Source organism: Notamacropus eugenii, chromosome 1, assembly GCF_028372415.1.
Source record: "Notamacropus eugenii isolate mMacEug1 chromosome 1, mMacEug1.pri_v2, whole genome shotgun sequence".
Lineage (NCBI taxonomy): Eukaryota > Metazoa > Chordata > Mammalia > Diprotodontia > Macropodidae > Notamacropus > Notamacropus eugenii.
This window is the reverse complement of record NC_092872.1, coordinates 693,960,740-693,981,422: the sequence shown is the minus strand read 5'-3', so window position 1 is coordinate 693,981,422 and position 20,683 is coordinate 693,960,740. Positions and strand designations below refer to the sequence as shown.

Sequence of the window (20,683 nt, the reverse complement as noted above, 5' to 3'; positions counted from 1 at the left end):
TGCTCTCTCTCTCCTCAATTCCCTCCCCACTCCAACCTATCCTCTATGCAACTGCCAAAATGATCCTCCTACTACAAAGCACAGATAAGAAAATCCATTCAGAAACCTTCAATGGCTCCCCATTGGCTCCAGGACACAATGGAAATTCCCTCAGACTGGCATTTTAGACCCTCCACAGTCTGAGTCACAACCTGGCCAAGCTCTACAACTAGCCATTCAACAAGTTCACCCCATTTCCCAACACTATGAGCGTCAGCCCCCATATACTCATCCCCAACCCCACCTTGGATAATCCTTACCCTTGTCCATGCCTCAGCTCAGGTGCCACCTCCTTTCTGAAGCCCTCCCTGACCTTCCAGTAATTTATTAGTCCTTTCTCCCTCCTCAAATGCCCAGGATCAAAGATCTGGGTCTGGAATGGATCTCAGAGGGTCAACCCCTCTAGTTTTTTACAGATGAGGAAATTGAGGAACAATAATGAATGGAAGAGGAGGGATTCAGACCCAGAAGCCCAGGTCCTTTGACTCCACATACAATACTTTTTCTATTAGGCCCCTCAGCAGTCCTTAAATGACCATGTATCACACATATTAAGGCCTGTGTTATTATCTCTTCCCTCTTGTTCATGTAAAGTCTTTGAGGACAGGGATTCGGGAACTGTTTTGTCTTTGTTATTTCCACAGAGTCCAGTCAGTTCAGAGGAAGTGCTTAATAAATGTTTCCTGGCTCGAATGGGAGATGACCTCAGAACCAGGAAAACCTGAGTTCAAATCCTACACATGCTTTGTGGTCTTGAGAGAGTTCCTTAACTTCTCAGCATCTAAGTCCCCAGTGCTGCCCTAATCTGGTTAAAATGTCATTGGGAAATGTTTGACAAAATTCATTTTAAAATACAATAAAACATAGATAATGTTAATTTGTGGTTGTCCAAGTCAACACGCAGTCCTCAGGGATGGTCTCTATTTGAGTCTGACACCACCACTATTCAAGTCCCTAAGACTTTATATTGCAAGAGAAAGTCATTGATGAGATGGCAATTCAGTCCCTCTCCTAAAAGGAATAATCCTTAAAACTACCTTAAATCCTTCCCTAAATCAACTCTCCAGAGGCCCTAGGGGTTTCTTGAAACTGAACCTAGATACCAGCAGCTAGATGTCTAGAGCACCAGCCCCTGAAGCTCAAATTATGACCTCAGAGATTTTCTAGCTCTGTGACCCTGGGCAAGTCACTTAATCCTGATTATGAACAAGAAAGAAAGAAGGAAAGGAAAGAAGGAAGGAAGGAAGGAAGGAAGGAAGGAAGGAAGGAAGGAAGGAAGGAAGGAAGGAGGAAGGAAGGAAGGAAGGAAGGAAGGAAGGAAGGAAGGAAGGAAGGAAGGAAGGAAGGAAGGAAGGGAGGGAGGGAGGGAGGGAGGAAGGAAGAAAGGAAGGGAGAGAGGGAGGGAGGAAGAGAAAGAAAGAAAGAAGGACGAGAAAGAAAAAGAAAGATAAATTGAACCAAGATTAGACGTGAAATCTCTTCTAGATTAGACAGTTCAAGCCCCTTATTTTTTTTAGAAAAGGTCACTAAGACCCCATAAAGGAAAATGTCTTAGCCAAGGCCAAATAGTAATGACAGGGGCAGAATTCAAATCCGGCACCCTTGACTCCTCCACAGATCTCCTCCCCACTCAATACACTGGCCCTGGAAACCTTGTTTTGTGGGGTTGAGGAGGACTTGGACTGGTAGGAAATTACAAGGGTGATCTGCTTTATCTATCCACAGGACTTCTTTGGGAGCCGGGGGCTGGGAGCTGGACTAAGAGACCAATACTGTTGTTGGAGTGGTAAGAATCCTTTTTCTCAGTCAGCTGGATGCCTCCAATTCGACGCTCCTTTCTTACTTCCCTCCACCCACCTCCACCCTCTACCTACCAGGCTCTCCAAAACACTGACCTGCACCCTTGCCCTTAGTGTCTGATCTCTGGAAACGGGCTTCCCTCTACGGGAGGTGAAAGCGAGGCAGGAGCCCAAGGAGTGGAAGGGATCCCTCCCATTTTGAGTCTCTTATACATAATGGGTGTCCCTCGCGTGCCCCAGGTCCGCGCTAGAAGGGTCCCGCGTTTTGACCCGTCCAGGGTTGTAGACGCTAGCTGCCCCCACCTCCACCCTCCACCTTGGAACAACTCCCTGGAGTTAGGAAGGAGTCTTAGAAAACATCAAGTGCACACCCCGCCCCACTCCTTCTCATTTAACAGATGAGGAAACTGAGGCTCAAGGAGGGGCGGTGACACAGCTAGTTAGTGGCGTTGCTGGGATTGGAATCCAGAGGCTTGGGGACCGGGGGGGTGCTTCTCTCCAGGATTTCCCCTCAGGTCAGGGCTAAGTACGAACACGTCAGTCCTCCCAACCCCCGCCAGCTGCCACCCCCTCCCTCTGGGGATTGAGTCTGAGCTGGCAAAGCCTGGGGAAGGGGAGGCCAAGGAGGGGGAGGGAGAGAAAAGAGGGATGGAGGAAGAGGAAGGACAGGGGGCGGGTCTGGACTCGCGCGCCCGAGCCGGGACATAAATAGGCGGTGCTGGGGCTCTCCGGGAGATTAGCCCGAGCAGAGGCGGAGGCAACTGGAGGAGAGAGTCTGCCGGGATCGGAATCCGAATCTGAGTCCGTGTGTCAGTCCCTACGAGAGGTGAGTATCGCGGAGATCCCGGCCTCGCTGGGGAGGGAGGGTAGATTCCCAGAGCCTCTACCTTGCCCGCTGGTGCCCTGGTGCCAGGGTTTGGTGTAGGACAGAGACATTCGTTCAGTTTGGTGGCCTGGGATCTTCGAGTAGGGATCTGGGATCCTAGAAGGATCGGGAACGGTCCCGACAACTAAGGGGTGTGTACTGAACCCAGACTAGTTCTCAGGTGTGTGTGTGTGTGTGTGTGTGTGTGTGTGTGTGTGTGTGTGTGTGTGTGTGTGTGTGTGTGTGTGTGTGCGCGCGCGCGCGTGTGGGTATGCGTGGGTGTGTCTGTCGGGTGTGTGTGTGTGTGTGTGTGTGTGTGTGTGTGTGTGTGTGTGTGTGTGTGTGTGTGTGTGTCGGGGATGGACTGAGCCCGAAATGGCCCTGCGGTCTGACTGGGGCTACATTGCCCGACGGATCCAGAAGTGGTACTGGGGTGTCTAGTGCCTATGGGGGGCGGGGCTCGGCGGGGGGAGAGGGATGGCCAGATCTGAGATCTTGGCAGGGAGCAGGAACTGCCTCGGGGCAGCCCCGAGGTCGGGGTCGGTGAATAGGCACCTCCCAGCTCAACGTGGCCCTTTCCTCTTTTTTCCTCTCCGCTTCTTCGGCCTGGTCCCCTCCAGCCAGTCTGTTACAGACAGCGCATACGATGACTCTGAATCGTGGAGCTCAGCGGCGCAGCGGGGACCGTCGTCGGGGAAGCACGCCCTTCCTTATTCAGCAGCACCTGCATCGCCGTAGCATGCCAGTGGACGAGCGAGACTTTCAGGCGGCGCTGCCCTCTGGTCCCTTGGGCCAGCTGTCCAACCTGGTGCGGCGCCCCTCCTGCAGCCCCCGGGAACCCAGCGATTGCTGGGCCTCGGGCTCCTCCGACTCCCTAACATCTTCAGGCAGCGAGTCCGACAGCCACCTGTACAAGGTGATACTTCTGGGCGAGCGCGGGGTGGGCAAAACCAGCCTGGCACGCATCTTTGGCGGCGTCGAGGACGGCCCTGAAGCCGAGGCCGCTGGTGAGTAAGAATCACTGCCAGGAGAGAGCGGGCAAGACTGGGGAGGAACCGAGGAGAGAAGAGCTGAGCCGGGGGGGCTGGAGGGACCGAACAGAGGAGAGTTAGAGGAGAGGGTGAAAAAGTATTGGGATAGAAGACTTGGAGAGAATGAGAAAAAAGAGTTACGATTTTAAGCACCTGGAGGGCAGGAACTGGTACTGGTTTGGTCTTTAATCCCAGAGCCTAGCGTAATGTCTACATTTAGCAGGCCAAGTGCTTGTTGATTGAATTAAGATGGGAAGGATCGAGGGGAGAGGAAAGAGGGAGATCTCTGGGAAGTCTTCATGTAAAGGCTGGCTGGCCATTTGCTAGGGATCCTATAAAGGAGATTTCCGATCAGGTAGAGAGAGGTCAAGAGTTGCCTTAGTCCCTTCCCACTCTGAGATTATGGGAAAAGGGAGAAAAGAATGATGTGTTTAATGGAGTGAGGGAAATGCTGTTGGAAGGGAGGCTGGACTTGGTGGCAGAAAACTCAGATTTGAATTCCATCTCTGCAATGAAGTTACTGAAGGACCTTTGACAAATGGACCTTTCTCTGGTCCTGAGTTTGTACTCTCTAAACAGAAGGGGTGGACCTAGAATGGTCTCTAGACAGGTTTCAGGTGGCTCCTGGGTGTGGCATTCTGGAATTCTAAGGAGACAAAAGAGATGGAAGAAGATAAACTTGTGGGTTGTGGATGAGCTTTGTTTGAGTTCATCCATCTGTCTGTCCATTCTTCTGTTAGGGAGGCTGAGGCTGCAGGACAGGGTAGGGAGAGGGGGAAGTATCTCTAACCTTCTTGGAGTGAAGGAGAGAATGACAAAATCCACCCTACTCCCAGGTGTCCACAGACCCAGGCTTTGGGACTAAAATGATGTCCAGGGTGTTGTTGATAGTCTCATGAGCTCACACTTTGGAGTCTGGAGTCATAGAATTTAGAGTTTATAGAGCACTCTTTGAGAACGTAGGACGAACAACAACAAAGAGACCTCAGGGATTATTTAGTCTAGCCTCCTCCTTTGACAGATCAAGAAACTGAGGCCCAGAGAGGAAAAGGTGATTTGTCTAAGTTCATAATGACAGTAAAGGAAGAGACAAGATTTCAGCTGAGGTCTTCTGACTCCAAATTCATTATTCTTAATAAAAGCTTGTTGACTGATTGCTAGATCTTTCCACTGTACCTTTTCAAAGAGATCCATGGTTACAGGCTGCTGCCTTCCATTGTCTTCCTGGGTAAGTTTAGTGGGGTTGAGTCTCCATTTCTGACCATGGGACTCTTTCCTGAAGGCTACAACACCAGCAGATAGGATTTGGTGGAAGAGGCTAAGGGTATTACAGGTTCAGCCAGCTCAGCCTAGTATAAGTCAGTAGCTGCGACTTTCCAGTTACTGGGGAAGGAGAAGGGGTAGCAGCCTTCATGAAGTATGGGGACATTGTCCGCTTAAGTTTAGACCAGCCTATACTCTCTACTGGGCAAAAGAGTCATCTTCCTGAGTTCAAATCCAGCCTCAGACTTTTACTAGCTGTGTGACCATGGACAAGTCACTTAATTCTGTTGACCTCAGTTTCCTTATTTGTAAAATGAGCTGGAGAAGGAAATGGCAAACCACTCCAGTATCTTTGAAAAGAAAACCTCAAAAAGAAAAACACCAAAAGTCAGATACAATTGAACACAACAACTCTCTACCACTTGGGCTGGCAGAACCTTTTCTTCATGCTTTAATGGGGGGCCCTCAGTCTTTGAACTAATCGTCCAGGCCAGGCTAGCCCAGACCACAGCCAGATTAGCATAGTAGATGGAACACTGCTAGACTTGACGTTAAGGAAGACCTGAACTCAAATCATGACTCAGACACTTAATAGTTTTATGGCCCTAAGGAAGTCATTTAACTTTTCCAGGCCTCAGTTTCCTCATCTGAAAATTGAAGGGGTTATTTAGACTTGTGAAGTCCCTTCTAGTTTTTAATCTATGATCCTATGCTTTCCTCTTGAGGTCTCAGTAGGCCACAGTGGGAGGAATAATTCTGAGAACCCAGGAAATTCTTGATCCATAAAGCAGAGATGGCATTGGGTCTAGCCAAATAAGTAGTGCTTCCATTGTCCTAGGGAGAAGTAGGGGCTGATAACTTGTATCATTCACTATGTATCACACTGGAACAATGAAAAGCGGCTGGACTTCATATGACAGAGTGTATTTACATTACTTGCATGTGACACCATGTATCATCAGTAACAGTGGCAAGGATCGTGGGAATAATAAGGAAAAGGGATGGGGGCAGGGAGGTTAGGGGTCCAAGTGTAACAGAAAACAGATGGATAGATGGGAGGTTAGGGGTCCAGCTATAATAAGCAACAGAGGGACAGGGAGCTGGATGGGGAGTTTAAGAATTCAGCTATAACAGAAAACAGGAATAGATAAGGAGTTTAGAGATCTAGCAATAATGGAAAACAGGGATGGATAAAGAGGTTAAGGGCAGTGCTGTAATTGGAAACAAGGGGACAGATAAGGAGGTTAGGGAACTCATCCAATTCAACAAGCATTTTTAAGTACCTACTATTTGCTAGGCATTGGGGGTACAAAGACAAAGAGAGAGGGTGCCTGCCCTCACAGTGGAACAATTTATGAGAAATAGAGATGGGGAGGAGGCTATGGGACTGGCTATGATTGTGTGTGTGTGTGTGTGTGTGTGGGTATTGCTTTCAAGTCTTGCTTATAATTGAAAACACAAGGGAGGAGAGGGAGAAAGGAGAAGGGAGATTAAGGAACCATTTCACACAAGAATGAGAAGGAAATAGGGACAGAGGGAGGGAGGTCAGGGGTCTTGTGCTGCATACAGAACGTTAGCACACATTGCCTTTCCCCCTCTCTATGAGGTCCCAATAGTGACCTTGTTTTCTGGACCTCGGTCTTATTCCTAGGGAACACCTATGACCGATCCATTGTGGTGGATGGAGAAGAGGCTTCCCTCGTGGTGTTTGACATCTGGGAACAGGTAAGACTCCAAACCAAGAGTGGGAGACCCAAGGGTAGGTAGTAAGAAGGAGATTTCCTGGGACAGATGGACTTTCTTGGCTGCTGGTGAAATAATGCTTATCTAGGCTGTCATAGGATGTCCCTGGGTGTGGTCATAATGTCCCTGAGACCTGCAGTTGGAACCATAGGATTTTAGAACTGGAAGGACCTTTGAGTTCACCTTGTCTGCCCCACTCCCTCATTTTATAGATGAGAAAATTGATGCTAGAAAGAAGTGTCACATAGGTAGCAGTAGTGCTGAGATTTGAACCCTGGACTTCTAACTTCAAGCCAAGTACTTTGTGCATTAAACCATACCAATTTAAGGACTCCTGAGTTGTTTCAATGTTCTATTTCCCCTTCTTTGTCTCCTCGTACTCCCCCCTCTCCCAAGCATTTGAATCTAAGAGATGGGGGGAAAGCTTTTTTTCAAAGTTGAAACATTTCCAAGTTAGGTCAGGGAGTAGTTGGCTGGTGTGAGCTAGTTCCCCTTTGGGATACCCGAGATTCTCCTCTTCCACTTTGCCCAAAATAAATTCTGAAGCAGGGCTTTCTTGGAGTACGGAGGGGGCCACTGTCTTCACTGTAGGTCCCAACCCCTTCCTCTCTCCTTTTCTCATCCTACTTTCCTCAACGCACTGTCTGAAATTGACAATATTGATTGTGTTTGGCGAGAGAGGACCCAAAAGACTAGCCTCATGCCACTGAACAATTCACTTACTGTCTCTGGAGTTCAGTTTCCTTATCTGCAGAATAAGGGGGATATAACTTCTAGCTTTATAATTTATATGGATTTACAACAGTGCTTTGAAACCACACAGCACTTTTATATACATGACTTCAAAGTGCAAGAGCTCTGGATTTGGAATCAGGAGCCCTGGGTTCAAATCCCAGCTTTGCCACTTACTTGGCTGTGTTACGCTAGGCAAGTCTCTTCCCCTCTCTGATCCTCAATTTTCTTATCTATAAAATAGAGATAATTGCACATGGAGTCACGACCTACTTGTACTACCTACCTCAGAGTTGTTGTTAAGGAGAACATTTTTTAAAGCTAGAAATGAGATAGTAATAGTTCCTAACCAGAACCCTGGGACAGGTTGTGCAAGTAGAATTATCCCCATTTTGTGGATGAGGAAACTGAATATCAAAGAAGGAAAGTGATTTACCTGAGGTCACATAGCAGGGGGATAGAGCCAGGATAGAACAAAGACCCCTAAATTCTTTGCCAGGACTAGAAGGTCTCTAAGCTACTCAAGGATGAGAACTGGGTCTTAGCTAAATTGCTTGCACAAAGCAGATACTTTCAAAGTGTTTGTTGTATTATCCCTTATAGCATGTGACATTTTGTGTTCCAACATTCTATGTTCTAAAATCCCTCCCAGTTCTAGCGTTCTGTGATTGGATGAGATAAGCCTGATACTTGAAAAGGAAAATAGAACTGGCTGCTCATCCTCCTCCCCAGGCTGCCTGGGAGAAATTCCACGGTCTAGCAGCAGCTAAGGAAGGAGCAGACAGGTCAAGGGCAGTCAGGGAGTTGATTCTCTGACCTAAAGGGTGAATTTTCTCCCCTGTTAGGATGAGAGTCAGTGGCTGTCCAATCATTGCATGAAGATGGGCGATGCCTACGTAATTGTGTACTCAGTCACTGACAAAGTCAGTTTTGAGAAGGCTTCAGAGCTGCGCATTCAGCTTCGGCGTGCCCGCCAATCAGAGGACATCCCCATCATCCTCGTGGGCAACAAGAGTGACCTGGTCCGATCCAGAGAAGTCTCTGTGGATGGTAAGCCTGCCACTCTGAGAGGAAAGGCCCCAAGTCTGGGATTCAAACCCCAGCAATTGCATGGTTAAAATACAGTGACACCCCTCCATTCCTCCCTCCCGGGGACCCGCCAAGTTTCTAAATATAAGACAGAAAAATGCTGGCTGAAGTCAGGCTGCCTTCCTCGGCACGTCCGTTCAGAACAGTGCTCTGTGGGAGGTTGAGGGCTTGGTGGGGATGGGGGGAAACCAGAGCAAGGCTTGGGGGGTGAGGGTGGGGTTGGGTAGAGGGAGGGAGCCAGGGCAAAGCAGAAGGTGGTTTAGTTTGGTAAGCCTGATGAGACAGCTTCCTCTGAGAGGTCATAGGGTCATAGAGCTAGAAGAGACCACAGAGATCCTCTAATCCAGCTTTCTCCTTTTACAGATGAGGAAACTGAGACCTAGGGCAATTAAGTGACTTTCCTAAAGGTACACACGTAATATTAGAGTTGAGATTCAAATCCAGGTTCTCTGCTGTGAGAGACTAGTATTCATTCTCTGAGCTTGAGAGTACAAAGACATATAACAGAGACTCAGGTGCCCTCAAGGAGTTTATGTACAGTCTAAGGGGGAGAAAGGTATGTATACAAACATCTATAAAACGAAGGAGAGGGAGACAATAACAAGAACTTCTTTCTCACACCAGCTCAGGGAGATAGTCTTCATACGGTTATTTACATTTTGTTATCTCTATTTTTAAGGCTACTCAGAGAAAGAAAGTCATTTTATTTCCCTCCCTCTACCCAACCCCAAGGTCGTGTGTTTAGGAAATGTCTGTTGTGGAGACTTGAACCCAAATCTTCTGAGTGTCCATTCTAGTGTTCTTTCTATTATACCATGAGATAAATGAGAAAGACAGAGAAATAGAGACATAGAAACAGATGGATGGAGAGAGCCAGAGAGAGAGACAGAGAAGCAGACAGAGAGACAGACACAGAGACGGAGAGACAGAATCAGAGACAAAGAGATGGAGATAGAGACAGACAGAAATAGACAGTCACAGAAAGACAAACAGAGACAGGCAGAGAGAGATAGAGAAAGCACTCAGGACCTCACCATCTCCCTTCATTGCTACCAGAAGTTACTCTGCAAGTATAGGTCCAATAGGAAAGGAAGCCATCAGTCCCCAAATGCTTTTGCTTTCCAGGGAGAGTCCCAACCACAGAGTGACACAAATGTAAATGCCTTGCAACCTTTAAAGCCATATGTATGTATGTGTGCATATATATACATATGCATTTATATATATACATATATACATATTATGTGCTACTTATTAATAATCATTAATTCTTATTAATATTTAATAATTTATCGTTATCAATATGAATGTGAGAGTGACTGTGTAGAGGACCCTCTGGAAAAGCTAGAATTTGAGTTCAAACCAGAGGGTGTCTCTGAGCAAGAAGGAATTTAGGACTCCAGGAGAACAGTGGGACCCACCAGAGAGAGGAAATTGTGTCATTTGCTTATGGGCTCCTGTGAGCACTTGGTGACTTCTGCATTTCCTGTGGGACCAGATGATTGTCCTACAACTCTCCCCACTCCTAAATTCAAAACTGAGAATTTTGAGCAGCAAGACTTCACTTTCCCCTGGAAGTAAGACGGTCAGGGAAGGCTATGGAGAGAAGGCATCTAAGTGATGTCTTGAAGGAAGGGAGGACCATTAGCAGATGGAAATGGAAGGAAGGGAAATCTATTCCAACTATGGAGGGTCAAGTGAACAAAAGTATGGAGTCTGGTGAGGGCAGAATAACAGGTAGTGGAGAGCAGTTCAGTCTGACCAGAACACAAAATATTCAGAGGAGAGGAGCTTGTTGATTATAGCGCAGGGGAACCACTGAAGACACTGAAGTATTTATTTGAAATTCAAAGCAGAATCTGTCTGTCTCATCCCAGTTGTCCCACTTCCACAGAGGAGATAAGAAACATAATCCCTTTGGGAACTTTGGGCAGAAGCTGCTCCTCTGGGGTCAGCCAGACTGTGTGCAACAAGGAGAGTCTGGGGTATTAAACTGCCAGTAGGGTAGAGTTTCTTCCATCTGAGAGGTGAGAAGAAACTTCTGACCCCTGACAACACCCTGGGGGAAGGAAGGTTTGCTTTTCCTAATTCTCTCCTTGCTCTTGTTGGCCTCACAGCCTGGGATTCCCCTCTGAAGTGGCCAATACTTCCTAGGCTGAATGGGGCCAGGGTATTCCCTACCTCTACCCCTTACCATTTACCGAGATATGATGACTCCATGTGCAATAAAATTATCAGTGGGCTTGGAAACAGGTGATCTGGTTTTGGATCCTTGTCCTGACTTAACTGTGTCCCTTAGTAAATAATCCTGTCTCTTCATGGGGATGGTTTGAGGATTTCATAATAGCCAATGGTTCTGAAAAGTATAAGATATTATACAAATACAGATAATCATTTAGGGTTATTCAATCAATCAATAAACATTTATTAAGCACCTACCATGTTCCAGTCACTAAGCCAAGTGCCAGGAATACAAAAAAAGGCAAAAGACAGTCCCTGCCCTCAAGGAGGTTAGAATCTAACCTGTTGTAAGTGGAGGTGAGGGAAAGAAAGGGGAAATATAAGTAATCCCAACCCTAGGACACTCCTATGAGGGAGCTGTCTCTTGAGAAATCACCACTTGCCATGTTTCTCATGAAGATCCCAAAGCTATGCCTCCTCACTGGCCTAACCAAGGCTGGAAACATAGAATAGAGTATGTCAGAGCTGGAAAACATAGAATATTAGAACAAAGATCTGTAAGGTTGTCTTATCTCTCTCAGCCTTAGTTTCCTCATCTGTAAAGTGAAGGGATGGAACTAAATGGTCTCTAACTCCATTGGTTTCTAAGATCCCTTTTCTCTCTCTGTCCTTCTCTGTGTCTCTCTGTTTCTCACATATATTATAGTTTTTTATTTATATAAATTTTATTATAAATTATATATAAATTTTATTGTAAATATATATTATTATAAATTATATATATTTTTTTTATTGTAAATTCTATATTTTTTCTGTTTCCCTCCTGCTCTGTTTTATTTCCTGTAAATCCCTTTTAATTCTAGTGCCTTCCCCTTGTTAATTATTTAATTATTAATAGTTGTTAATTAGTTTCTATTTATTCTGTATGTAGCTTGCTATACTATTTGCCGTTGTCTCCAGCACCTTGAGAACAGGTACGAAGTGCTTAGCACTTAGCAGAGTGCTGGTATATAGTAGGTATTTAAATGTGCTTATTGACTGACTGATTCTATATCTTGGAGATCTGGTTGAATCCTTACATTTATAGATAAGGAGACTGAGGTCAAAGGAAAGTCACATAGGCTAGCTGGTGATTGGGATGATGGACTAGGCTTCTTCAGTAAGAAGTCTCTGATGGAGTCCCTGGACCCCTCACCCCCTTACCCCCTCACTCCCTCACTCCCTCACCCCTCGACCTATCCTTTCCTCTGGTGCCTCCTCCCTCATTAATTCTCAATTTCCTCTTGGATCCACAGAGGGCCGTGCCTGTGCCGTTGTGTTTGACTGCAAGTTCATTGAGACATCAGCTGCCCTTCACCACAATGTGCAAGACCTGTTTGAGGGCATCGTCCGGCAGATCCGGCTCCGAAAAGACAGCAAAGAAGACAATGCCCGGCGAATGGCCAACACCAAGAGGCGAGAGAGCATTGGCAAGAAGGCAAAACGTTTCCTGGGCCGGATTGTGGCCAAGAACAACAAAAAGATGGCTTTCAAGGCCAAATCCAAATCCTGCCATGATCTCTCTGTGCTCTAGGCAAAAGTACTATGGGGGAGGGGGAAGGGGAGCACCCCAACGGGTGGCATAGAGGTATTCTTAATAGGCACAGGGCCCCTATCCATGGTAGAGTGGAATAAGTGCTAGATTTGAAATCCCAGGACCTGGGTTCAAATCCTAGGATTCTGCCACAAACTGTGATCTTGGAAAAGTTACTCCCCCAATCTGAGATTGAATTTTTTCATCTACAAAATGAGGGAACCGGACAACTCGAAAGTCCCTGACAGCTTGAAATCCATGATGCCTTAAGAATCATTGATGATTCTGGGAAACAAGACTGGAGCCTCTGCCATGGGAGACTGGAGGTCAAAAGCAGCTGGAGCTCCAGCCCTTGCCCCTAGGGGCCTCCCCCCAGCCAAAGGGCCTGCCCCTCTGGCCTAGTTGGGCCCTGGGTGCTCCAGATGGACATGGAGAGGGTGGCTCATCGGACATGACTGCACTGCCCCAAATCACCCCCTGAGAGAGGCCCTAGGACCTGGGTACGCAGGCCCGTACTTGTTTCAGACCCCTGTGGGGACAGTCCAAACCATATCCCAGTGGGAGAAAATAAATGGGGAGGGAGGGGGGAGACTTAGTTGACTATTTTATGCAGTAAGTTAATATTGCACTTCCATTTAGGTTGTTTGATGAATTTGTTATTTGTTTACATGCAGACTTTTATAATAAAGGATTATTTCCTGTTAAAGTTCATTCCCAGACATTCTTTTCTTCAGGACCCTTGCCCCTCTGTTCAGTATTTGGCCTAGTAAGCTATGCTAGCTGCAGGAAGAACAAAGGATAAGTGTCTGGAGATGAAGGTTCCTGGTAACTAGTACCAGCTGTGCCATAATCCTATGTGTGACTTTGAACTAATCACTTCTACTCTCTACGCCTCAGTTTCCCCAACTCCATGAAATGAGATGGTTGAACTAGATTCTGAAGGCCCTGTCTAGCTTTTACCATTTTATGCTCGAGTCTCTTCCCACTCTGACATTCACTCATCCTTGCTCTGTCCGTCCAAATTTCCCTCATTTGTAAAACGGAGTAAAATAATCTCTACCTCCCTCACAGGGGTGAGAACAAGGGACTTTAACAGTCTACATTCTAAGACCCTTCTCTGGATAATCTGTGTTGTAAAGTTCATGTTCCAAGATCTCTTCCAGCTCTGACTTTCCATATTCAAGGGTCTAAGAATTATCATCTTCAGCATTTTGGTGAGATTAGTTTTTCACTTGATTCTAATGTATACCAGAGTTAGGTCAGAATATAAATCTCTCTCTCATCATTAGGGGTGACTCTTATGGGTGGCCTGTATGGGCCCCGTCCTGTGAGAAAGCATTCAGCCATTGATATACAAGAACAGACAAGAGAAATGTCAGTCTGAATCGTCATTGGGAGGTTGTCAGGAGACGTTGAGATCCCTTCCTGGACTCCCCCAGAGCCAGAGCTAGAAGGGAGTCACTAGAGATTTGCCCTAGAACAGCAATCTTCCCCTGACTTTGGCCCTGAATTCTCTGCCAAGCCCTGACTTCAGGGGCTGGGCTGGCCTCCTCTTTGGACATAATGGAAATCCCCTGGTGTCCTAGGGTGGGTTTCTTCCTCTGGCTGCACCCCCAGCCCTCCCCTCTCCTCATAGCCTTCTTCTATATCCATTTACCAGTTCTGGGGTTACCTTCCCCTGGGCCACACCCTTAGTCAGTTTCCTATGCCCCAATCCCAACCTCCCTTGTCCTTTACCCCAGGCACAGAAATTTCTAGATACATCTCTGGACTTGAACCCTGTGCTGTATTTTGGTGGGACCCTCTCTGTGGTTACTGATCACAGCTCTCTTCAGTCCAACAGGCTCAGACTCCTTTCAATGGGCTTTATCCATCTAAACCCTCAAGTTCCCTAAACAACCCTTGGCTCCTCAGAAATAGGAACAGGCTGGGGAACAGGCTGGGGACCAGGGGAGGACTCATCATTTCTCAGTTTCTGGGGAACTCTGAGGGCTTTGCCCAGGCTTGAGGGGAGCAGGAGGTGGAAAGTGGGGTGGCACCTTGAGGAAGGGAAAGGGGGTGGAGGGGCAAGTCTTTGCCAATGACACACTAAAGTTTCCAGCTACCTCAACGTGCTTCATCTCCCTCCCCTCCTCCACACTCTCCCCCTCACTGTGTCTTCAGCACCATACTCTCCCCCTTCTCCTCCTTCCCAGCTTGGCCTTATCCCCTCCCCCACAGTAATTCAGAGCCAAGCCCTCAAGGGCACTCAAGGGGTCCAGAGTGTGCTGGGAAGTGTGAGAAAAGGCTGGGACAACTTGTGCTAACCACTTTCTAATTAAATCCTAGTAAGGACAACTTGGTTTGACTCCAATCCTGTAGGGACCACCCAGGAGACCGCCTTGTGAGTGCAGTGTGGAAAGAATGATGAATTTTGAGTTACAGGGCCTGGGTTCAAATCTCAGCTCCTCTCCTTACTCTTTGTGGGCCTCAGTTTCCACTTGGATTCGATTTGATGACTGTCAGCATCCTTCCATCTCTAAATCCTATAATTCTGTGAAAAACTGTTGATGCCATAAAGAAAAGTCCAGAGAGGAGAACAGCTTAGCCGTGGTTGTTTCTTTGGGGAAAAACTGTGGGGAGGGAATGAATCTCCTGAGGGTTTTTTCTTTTGGAGGGGGCAAGGAGGTAGCTCAGTCAACCTCAGCAAGGGCCCCCATAGGCCCATTACCCTTGAATATGGAGGGGGATCAGGAAAGGCTTTTCATGAAGAAGATGGCACTTGAGATGCATCTTAATGAAACAGGGAGTCTATGAGACTCATGCTCATACAATTAATAGTAAAGAGGGAAGTCAAAATTCAAACTCAGGACCTCTTGACATCATCTTGACATTGCCTATCTTCATCCCTCCCTCTCTCCCTTCCTACTCCCCTCCTTCCATGAGAGTGAGGCTGATGACTTTGCCCAGCTCTGCCTCACTTAAATCCAATTCACTTGCAGGTCAAGATATCACCCTCCTGATGTCATTGACCCTCTGAGAACAAAGTACAAACAACAACCCTCCACCCAATCATCCATTCCCTCTCTCCCTCTTTCTCTCTCTTCACCCTTCTATCCCTCCCTCCTTCTCACCCTCCCTCCATCCATCCATCCTTTCTCTCTCTTCCTCTTTCTCTCTCTTCATCCTTCTATCCCTCCCTCCCTCTCACCCTCCATCCATCCATCCATCCATTCCATCCTGTTTCCCACCCTGTCCTGTGAGAAGACAAAAAGAAAAGATGTGGGTCCCCACCCCCAGGGAGCTTACAGTCTGGCTAGGAATGAGGACACATAGAGAATGAGAAGAGAACGAAAACCAAGCAGGACAGGCTACAATCAGACATGTGTCAGACTAGGTGAGTGTAGTGGTGACAGTGATACATTTTTAGAGAGTTTTTAACTTTTCCAAACACTTCTAAATCTGTTATATCATTTGCTTTTCACAATCACTCTGTGAGGTATCTAGGGCATGGATTTATCTCTCCCATTTAACACATGAAAATATTGAGGCACAGATTGCAGAATTGTCTAGACAAGGGGATATGAATCTAAAAATGAGATAGTTTCTGCCCTCAAGGTACTAACATTTTAGTAGGGGCAGCTAGGTGGTACAGTGGATAGAGCACCAGTGCAGGAGTCAGGAGGACTTGAGTTCAAATCTCACCTCAGACACTTGACACTTACGAGCTGAGTGATCTTGGACATATTACTTCACCCTAATTGCCTCATCCTGAGTCATCTCCAGTCATCCTGATGAATAATTGGTCACTGGATCCAGATGACTCTGGAGCAGAAGTGAGGCTGGTGACCTGCACAGCCCTCTCTCACTCAAAACAAAGTCAAGTGCAAGTCATGTCATTATTTCTCTGATGGCATGGTCTTCTTCGGCAATGAAGGACGAACACACACTAACTATAACTGTACTATAGTAGGGGTTACAAGACATTATGGGAAGTGATGACCAGGGAAGGGAAATTTGGTCTAGGTAGTCCCAGGGATTGTGAAGGGAGCCATAGGACACTAGATTGCTGTGTCCCTTCTGGTAACCATAGCAATATTGATTTGATTATTAAACAAGTGTTGTTCCCTGAGCAGAAGATGAGAAGGGTTTGGGGGATGGGGAGGTTGGGATTTCCATGTAAGTCAACAAGGCAGATTGCCAGATTCCAGAGCTGGTTGGACCCTGGTGGCAGATGACTAGTTGGCTGGGAGCCAGGACTTTCTCCATTAAACCATGTTGCCTCCATGGAATACATGTAGTGAAGAAGGCGTTAGATCTTGAGTCAGAAAGCAAGGATTCAAATTATGATTCAGTTACTTCCTGTCTAATGATAAATCTCTTCCTTTTTCTGAACTTCAGTTTCCTTATCTGTAAAATAAACTACATTGAACTAGATAATCTCTAAGTTTCCTCCCGGATCTAATTCTATGATCCTGTGGCCTGCTGCTCCCTGAGGAAGTCAAGTCAATGAGCATTTACAGCAATTAAACCCTTGCTCCTTGGTGCAGTCCCTGCTTTCCAGGAGCTTACACTCAAATGGGGAAGATAATCATAGTAGGAAAAATCTATTACTTAGAATTACGGACACCATTTTGTTTTAAGCCTCCATCTTGTGGTTGCGTTATGACTGAGTGTTATAACAGTACATAAAACGGAATGGAAAGGGGATGGGGAAGAGGAGAAAATATGACAGCAAAGTACAGATAGTCAAAAACTAGGAAGTCAAGTCATGATGCCTCTTAAAATATCTGAGCTTTACCAGCACCCTTGCTTTGTGGGTAGAGAGCTGGACTTGAAGCCAAGAAGGTCTGGCTTCATATCCTATCTTTTATCCTTTCTAGTTGTGTAGTCATGGGCCAGTCCTTTGATCTCACTTGGCCTCAGTTTCATCATCTGTAAAATGGGAATAGTGTCTGTGGTGTCTGCTGCACCTTGGGAGGTTGTTTATGAGGATCAAATGAAATATATATGAAAAGTGCTTTGCAAATTTTGAAAGGCACCTGGGTGGTTCAGTGGATAGAGCACTGGACCTCCAGTCAAGAAGACCTGAGTTCAGATGCTGCCTCAGACACTTCCTAGCCGTGTGACTTTGGGCAAGTCACTTGACTTTTACGTGCCTTGGTTTCCTCATCTGTAAAATGGGGGTAATTATAACATGTACCTCCCAGGGTTGTGATGAGGACCAAAAGATAATGTTTTCAAAGCCCTTGTAAACCTTAAAGTGCTACATAAATGTTAGCTATCATAATTTTTGTTGTTATATGCCAGCTATTATCACTAACTTATTTTGTGACGTTGAATAACTCAGAACATCTCTAAACTTCAGTTTCCTCCTCTGTAAAATGGGGTCTTTGCTCCTTGCTCTACCTCTTTCACAGAGTGATAAGAAGAGTCTTGATAATGACATTTCTTCTCCAGAAAAACAGGGTGACTGTGAGCTCCAGTCTGTTCCAGCTTGGGTAGTTGATGTCCTATGAAATAAGCTTCCTCTTTCATGATCCTAACTCCCTGAAAGGCTAATCTCTCTTCCTGGAGAATATTTTCTATTGCTTTCCCCCATTTGAATGAAGGTCAAAAGTCTGGGCCCAGACCTATTCTGTTCATCTCAGTGACACAACGCCCCCACCTCTAGTCCCCATGCAGGTCCTGAAAACCCCAGCCCTCTTCAGAGGAGGCCTCTCTGTCTGTCTTCCTCTTAGCATGGGGACTAGACCATCACCTGCTCCATCCTTCCCAGGAGGCCTTGGGCCAGGGGCCTGCAGGGGAGAACAGGAGTTCCTGAGCCACGTTCCAGGGAAGCTTTCTCAGTGTGGTCAGGTTCAAGGTCACGGACAAGGTCCTAGGCCTTTAAGCTTGGCTAGTTGTGTTCCTGCTTTGCTCACAGTACAAGGTTTAGGTGGGGTCTTGCTATACAGGTTGGATCTGGCCACATTCTCTTTGGTGTCAGAGGATCCCAGGATCATTTATTTAGGATTAGAAGGGATCTTAGGTCAGTTACTGGATTTTACAAATAACTCCCACCCCAGTACCTCAATTTTCTCAAGGTTACATGGATAGTTAGGGGAGGAACCAAAACACAACTTCAGGTTCTCTGACTTGGACTCAGGGCTTTTTCTGCAGCATCACCCTTAGATTCAGTCCAAGATTAGAATGGCAGAAGTAGAGAGGGGGTGGCGCTTGGAATGGAATGTTAGGTTGAAGGGAATCTTAAAACACAGAGCGTCAGAACTAGAAGTAAATTAGCATTTATGGAGTGCTGACTATATTCCAGGCACTGTGCTAGGCACTTTACAAATTTTATCTTATTTGACCCTCACAACAACCCTGGGAATGTAGGGGCTACTATCTTTCTCATTTTTACAGATGAGGAAATCAAGGCAGAAGTAGGTTAAATGAATTACCCAGGGTCACACAGCTAGTTAAATGGCTGAGGCTAGATTTTTAACTCATGTATTTCTGACCTTAGGCCCAGAACTCTATTCACTGCACCTCTAGGGACCCTAAGACAACATGTTAGAGCACAGAATGTCCAAAGTAGTAAAAATCTTAGAGACCATCTACCCACTCCCCCTTTCTACAGATAAGGAAATTGAGATCAACAAGAGAGGGGCCTTCTTTAAAACGTCTCCATAACCAACAGCCTTTCCCATGCACAAAGATATTTCTAACCATCTGCTCCTCAGACCCCCCCACTTTCTGTCCTAAGTCATATCCAACAACCCTTGTCAGATCCTTCTCCTTGGCTCCCAAACTTACACTTCCTTCCCAGGGATCTCCTGTTGACTAGCCATGGATAACCTCCCTTAGAACTCTGGGAGGAGAAGAAAGGCTGACCACTTTTGGGGCTGCCCTACTGGGCTGGTTCCGAGTGGAGAAACATAGATGGAACTGTCAGTGTTTTCCTTCAAGAAATAGAAGGGGAGGGTGGGAAGGGGTTACATCTCCCGTGTCTCTGGCATCTTCAGCAGCTCTCAGACGGAATTCTGCCTCTCTCCACCCCCTCAGCTACCCAGTTCCATCCAGTCCTGGCCAGACGTTATCTCTCCGTTCCAGCTGAACTCATAATTGTGTACAAGGGGAGGGAGGGAATGGGGTGGGGTGCGGTGGAGGCTCAGGGAACCAAGAAAAGGGGTGAGTGACTGAGCTGTGGAAGGCCTATGGGGAATTCTACCCAGGAAAGGGAACAGCCTAAAGCAGAGCCTAGCCCCAAGCCCCTAGTCTCAGGCACCACTACCAAAGGGCCTCCTGCTAAAGCTACACCTATCCAACCCCAGGGCCTAGGGAGCCATGGAGAGCAATTCACATTTCCTCTAGCTCTTTAAAGCATTTTCCTCACCATAGTCCTGTAAGGTAACTGGCACGGGTATTATCATCCCCAATTTTTAAAGGAAAATATTCAAATTGTGACAAAATGAAACAATTTACCCAGAAACCCACAGCAATATATGAGAGCTGGGATTTGAACCTAAATTTTCCCTGCTTCCATGTCTAGAAGCAGCTAGGTGGTTCCATGGTTAAGTTAGTCATGGAAAACCTAAGTTCAAATTCCAATTCAAATACTTCCTAGCTGTGTGACTCTGGGCAAGTCATTTAACCTCTATTTACCTCAGTTTCCCCAATTGTAAAATGAGGATAATAATAGCCCCTACCTCCCAGGGTTGTTAGAAGGGTCCAATGAGATAATATTTATATAGTGCTAAGCACAGCACATAGTAGGCACTAAACAAACTCTTGTTCTCCTCCTATCTCTTTCCAATCCAGCTTTTAACTTCAAACAGTGGCAGTCCAAGGCCTCCACCTCTCCCAGAGTCTCCTAGAAGATCTGTCTGGGAGATTCTAAGGCAGGGGTGGGGAGCCTGCAGCCTTAAGGCCACATGTGGCACCTTAACCACACTCCTGCTTGACAGTGAAAGAGACAATGGGTAAGGAATCCCCAAATTATCCAGGATTCTTCATCAAAGAAGATGGGTCAGTCTTAATCTGCCCAAGGTTAAAGGGCCTGCTGGTCCGAGGAAATTGGGGGCCTGGAGGTTGGGGGAAATTATGGGAATTGTACCCATTCTTCCCACCCTCCCCCAAAAGGGAAAACTCATATTACAGGTGGGAACACTTAGGCTGTCATTTTATGGGAAGAGAGGCTGATAGGAGGGGCAGGCGGGGAAGCAGGAGCAAGCCTAGGGACTGGGCTAAACATGGAAGAAGTTTTGTTTAGAGATCAGAGTGCTGTGACTATACTTGGCCCTGTTTTCTGTGGAATCACTTAATCTGTCCTTATCTACCTAGGGGCAGTTACAGCTGGTCTGATGATTAAGAGGTTCCAGCCAGCCACTCTAAGGACAACAATAAG

The 20,683-nt window shown here is 46.6% G+C and overlaps 1 protein-coding gene across 2 annotated transcripts; it reads left to right on the top strand.

Moving 5' to 3' along the window:
• The first annotated feature begins 2,542 nt into the window (after positions 1-2,542).
• On the top strand, positions 2,543-13,021 carry RRAD (RRAD, Ras related glycolysis inhibitor and calcium channel regulator). 2 transcript variants are annotated; one of them, XM_072635948.1, is made up of 5 exons: positions 2,543-2,664; positions 3,324-3,710; positions 6,649-6,722; positions 8,318-8,522; positions 12,038-13,021. In XM_072635948.1, exons 2-5 carry the CDS (start codon positions 3,350-3,352, stop codon positions 12,313-12,315), a joined length of 918 nt encoding a protein of 305 aa, XP_072492049.1. In that variant the 5' UTR covers positions 2,543-2,664; positions 3,324-3,349; the 3' UTR covers positions 12,316-13,021. The 2 variants fall into 2 exon arrangements, with proteins under 2 accessions (XP_072492049.1, XP_072492050.1); XM_072635949.1 differs by having other exon boundaries at positions 2,555-2,664; positions 3,328-3,710.
• The last annotated feature ends 7,662 nt before the right edge of the window (positions 13,022-20,683 follow it).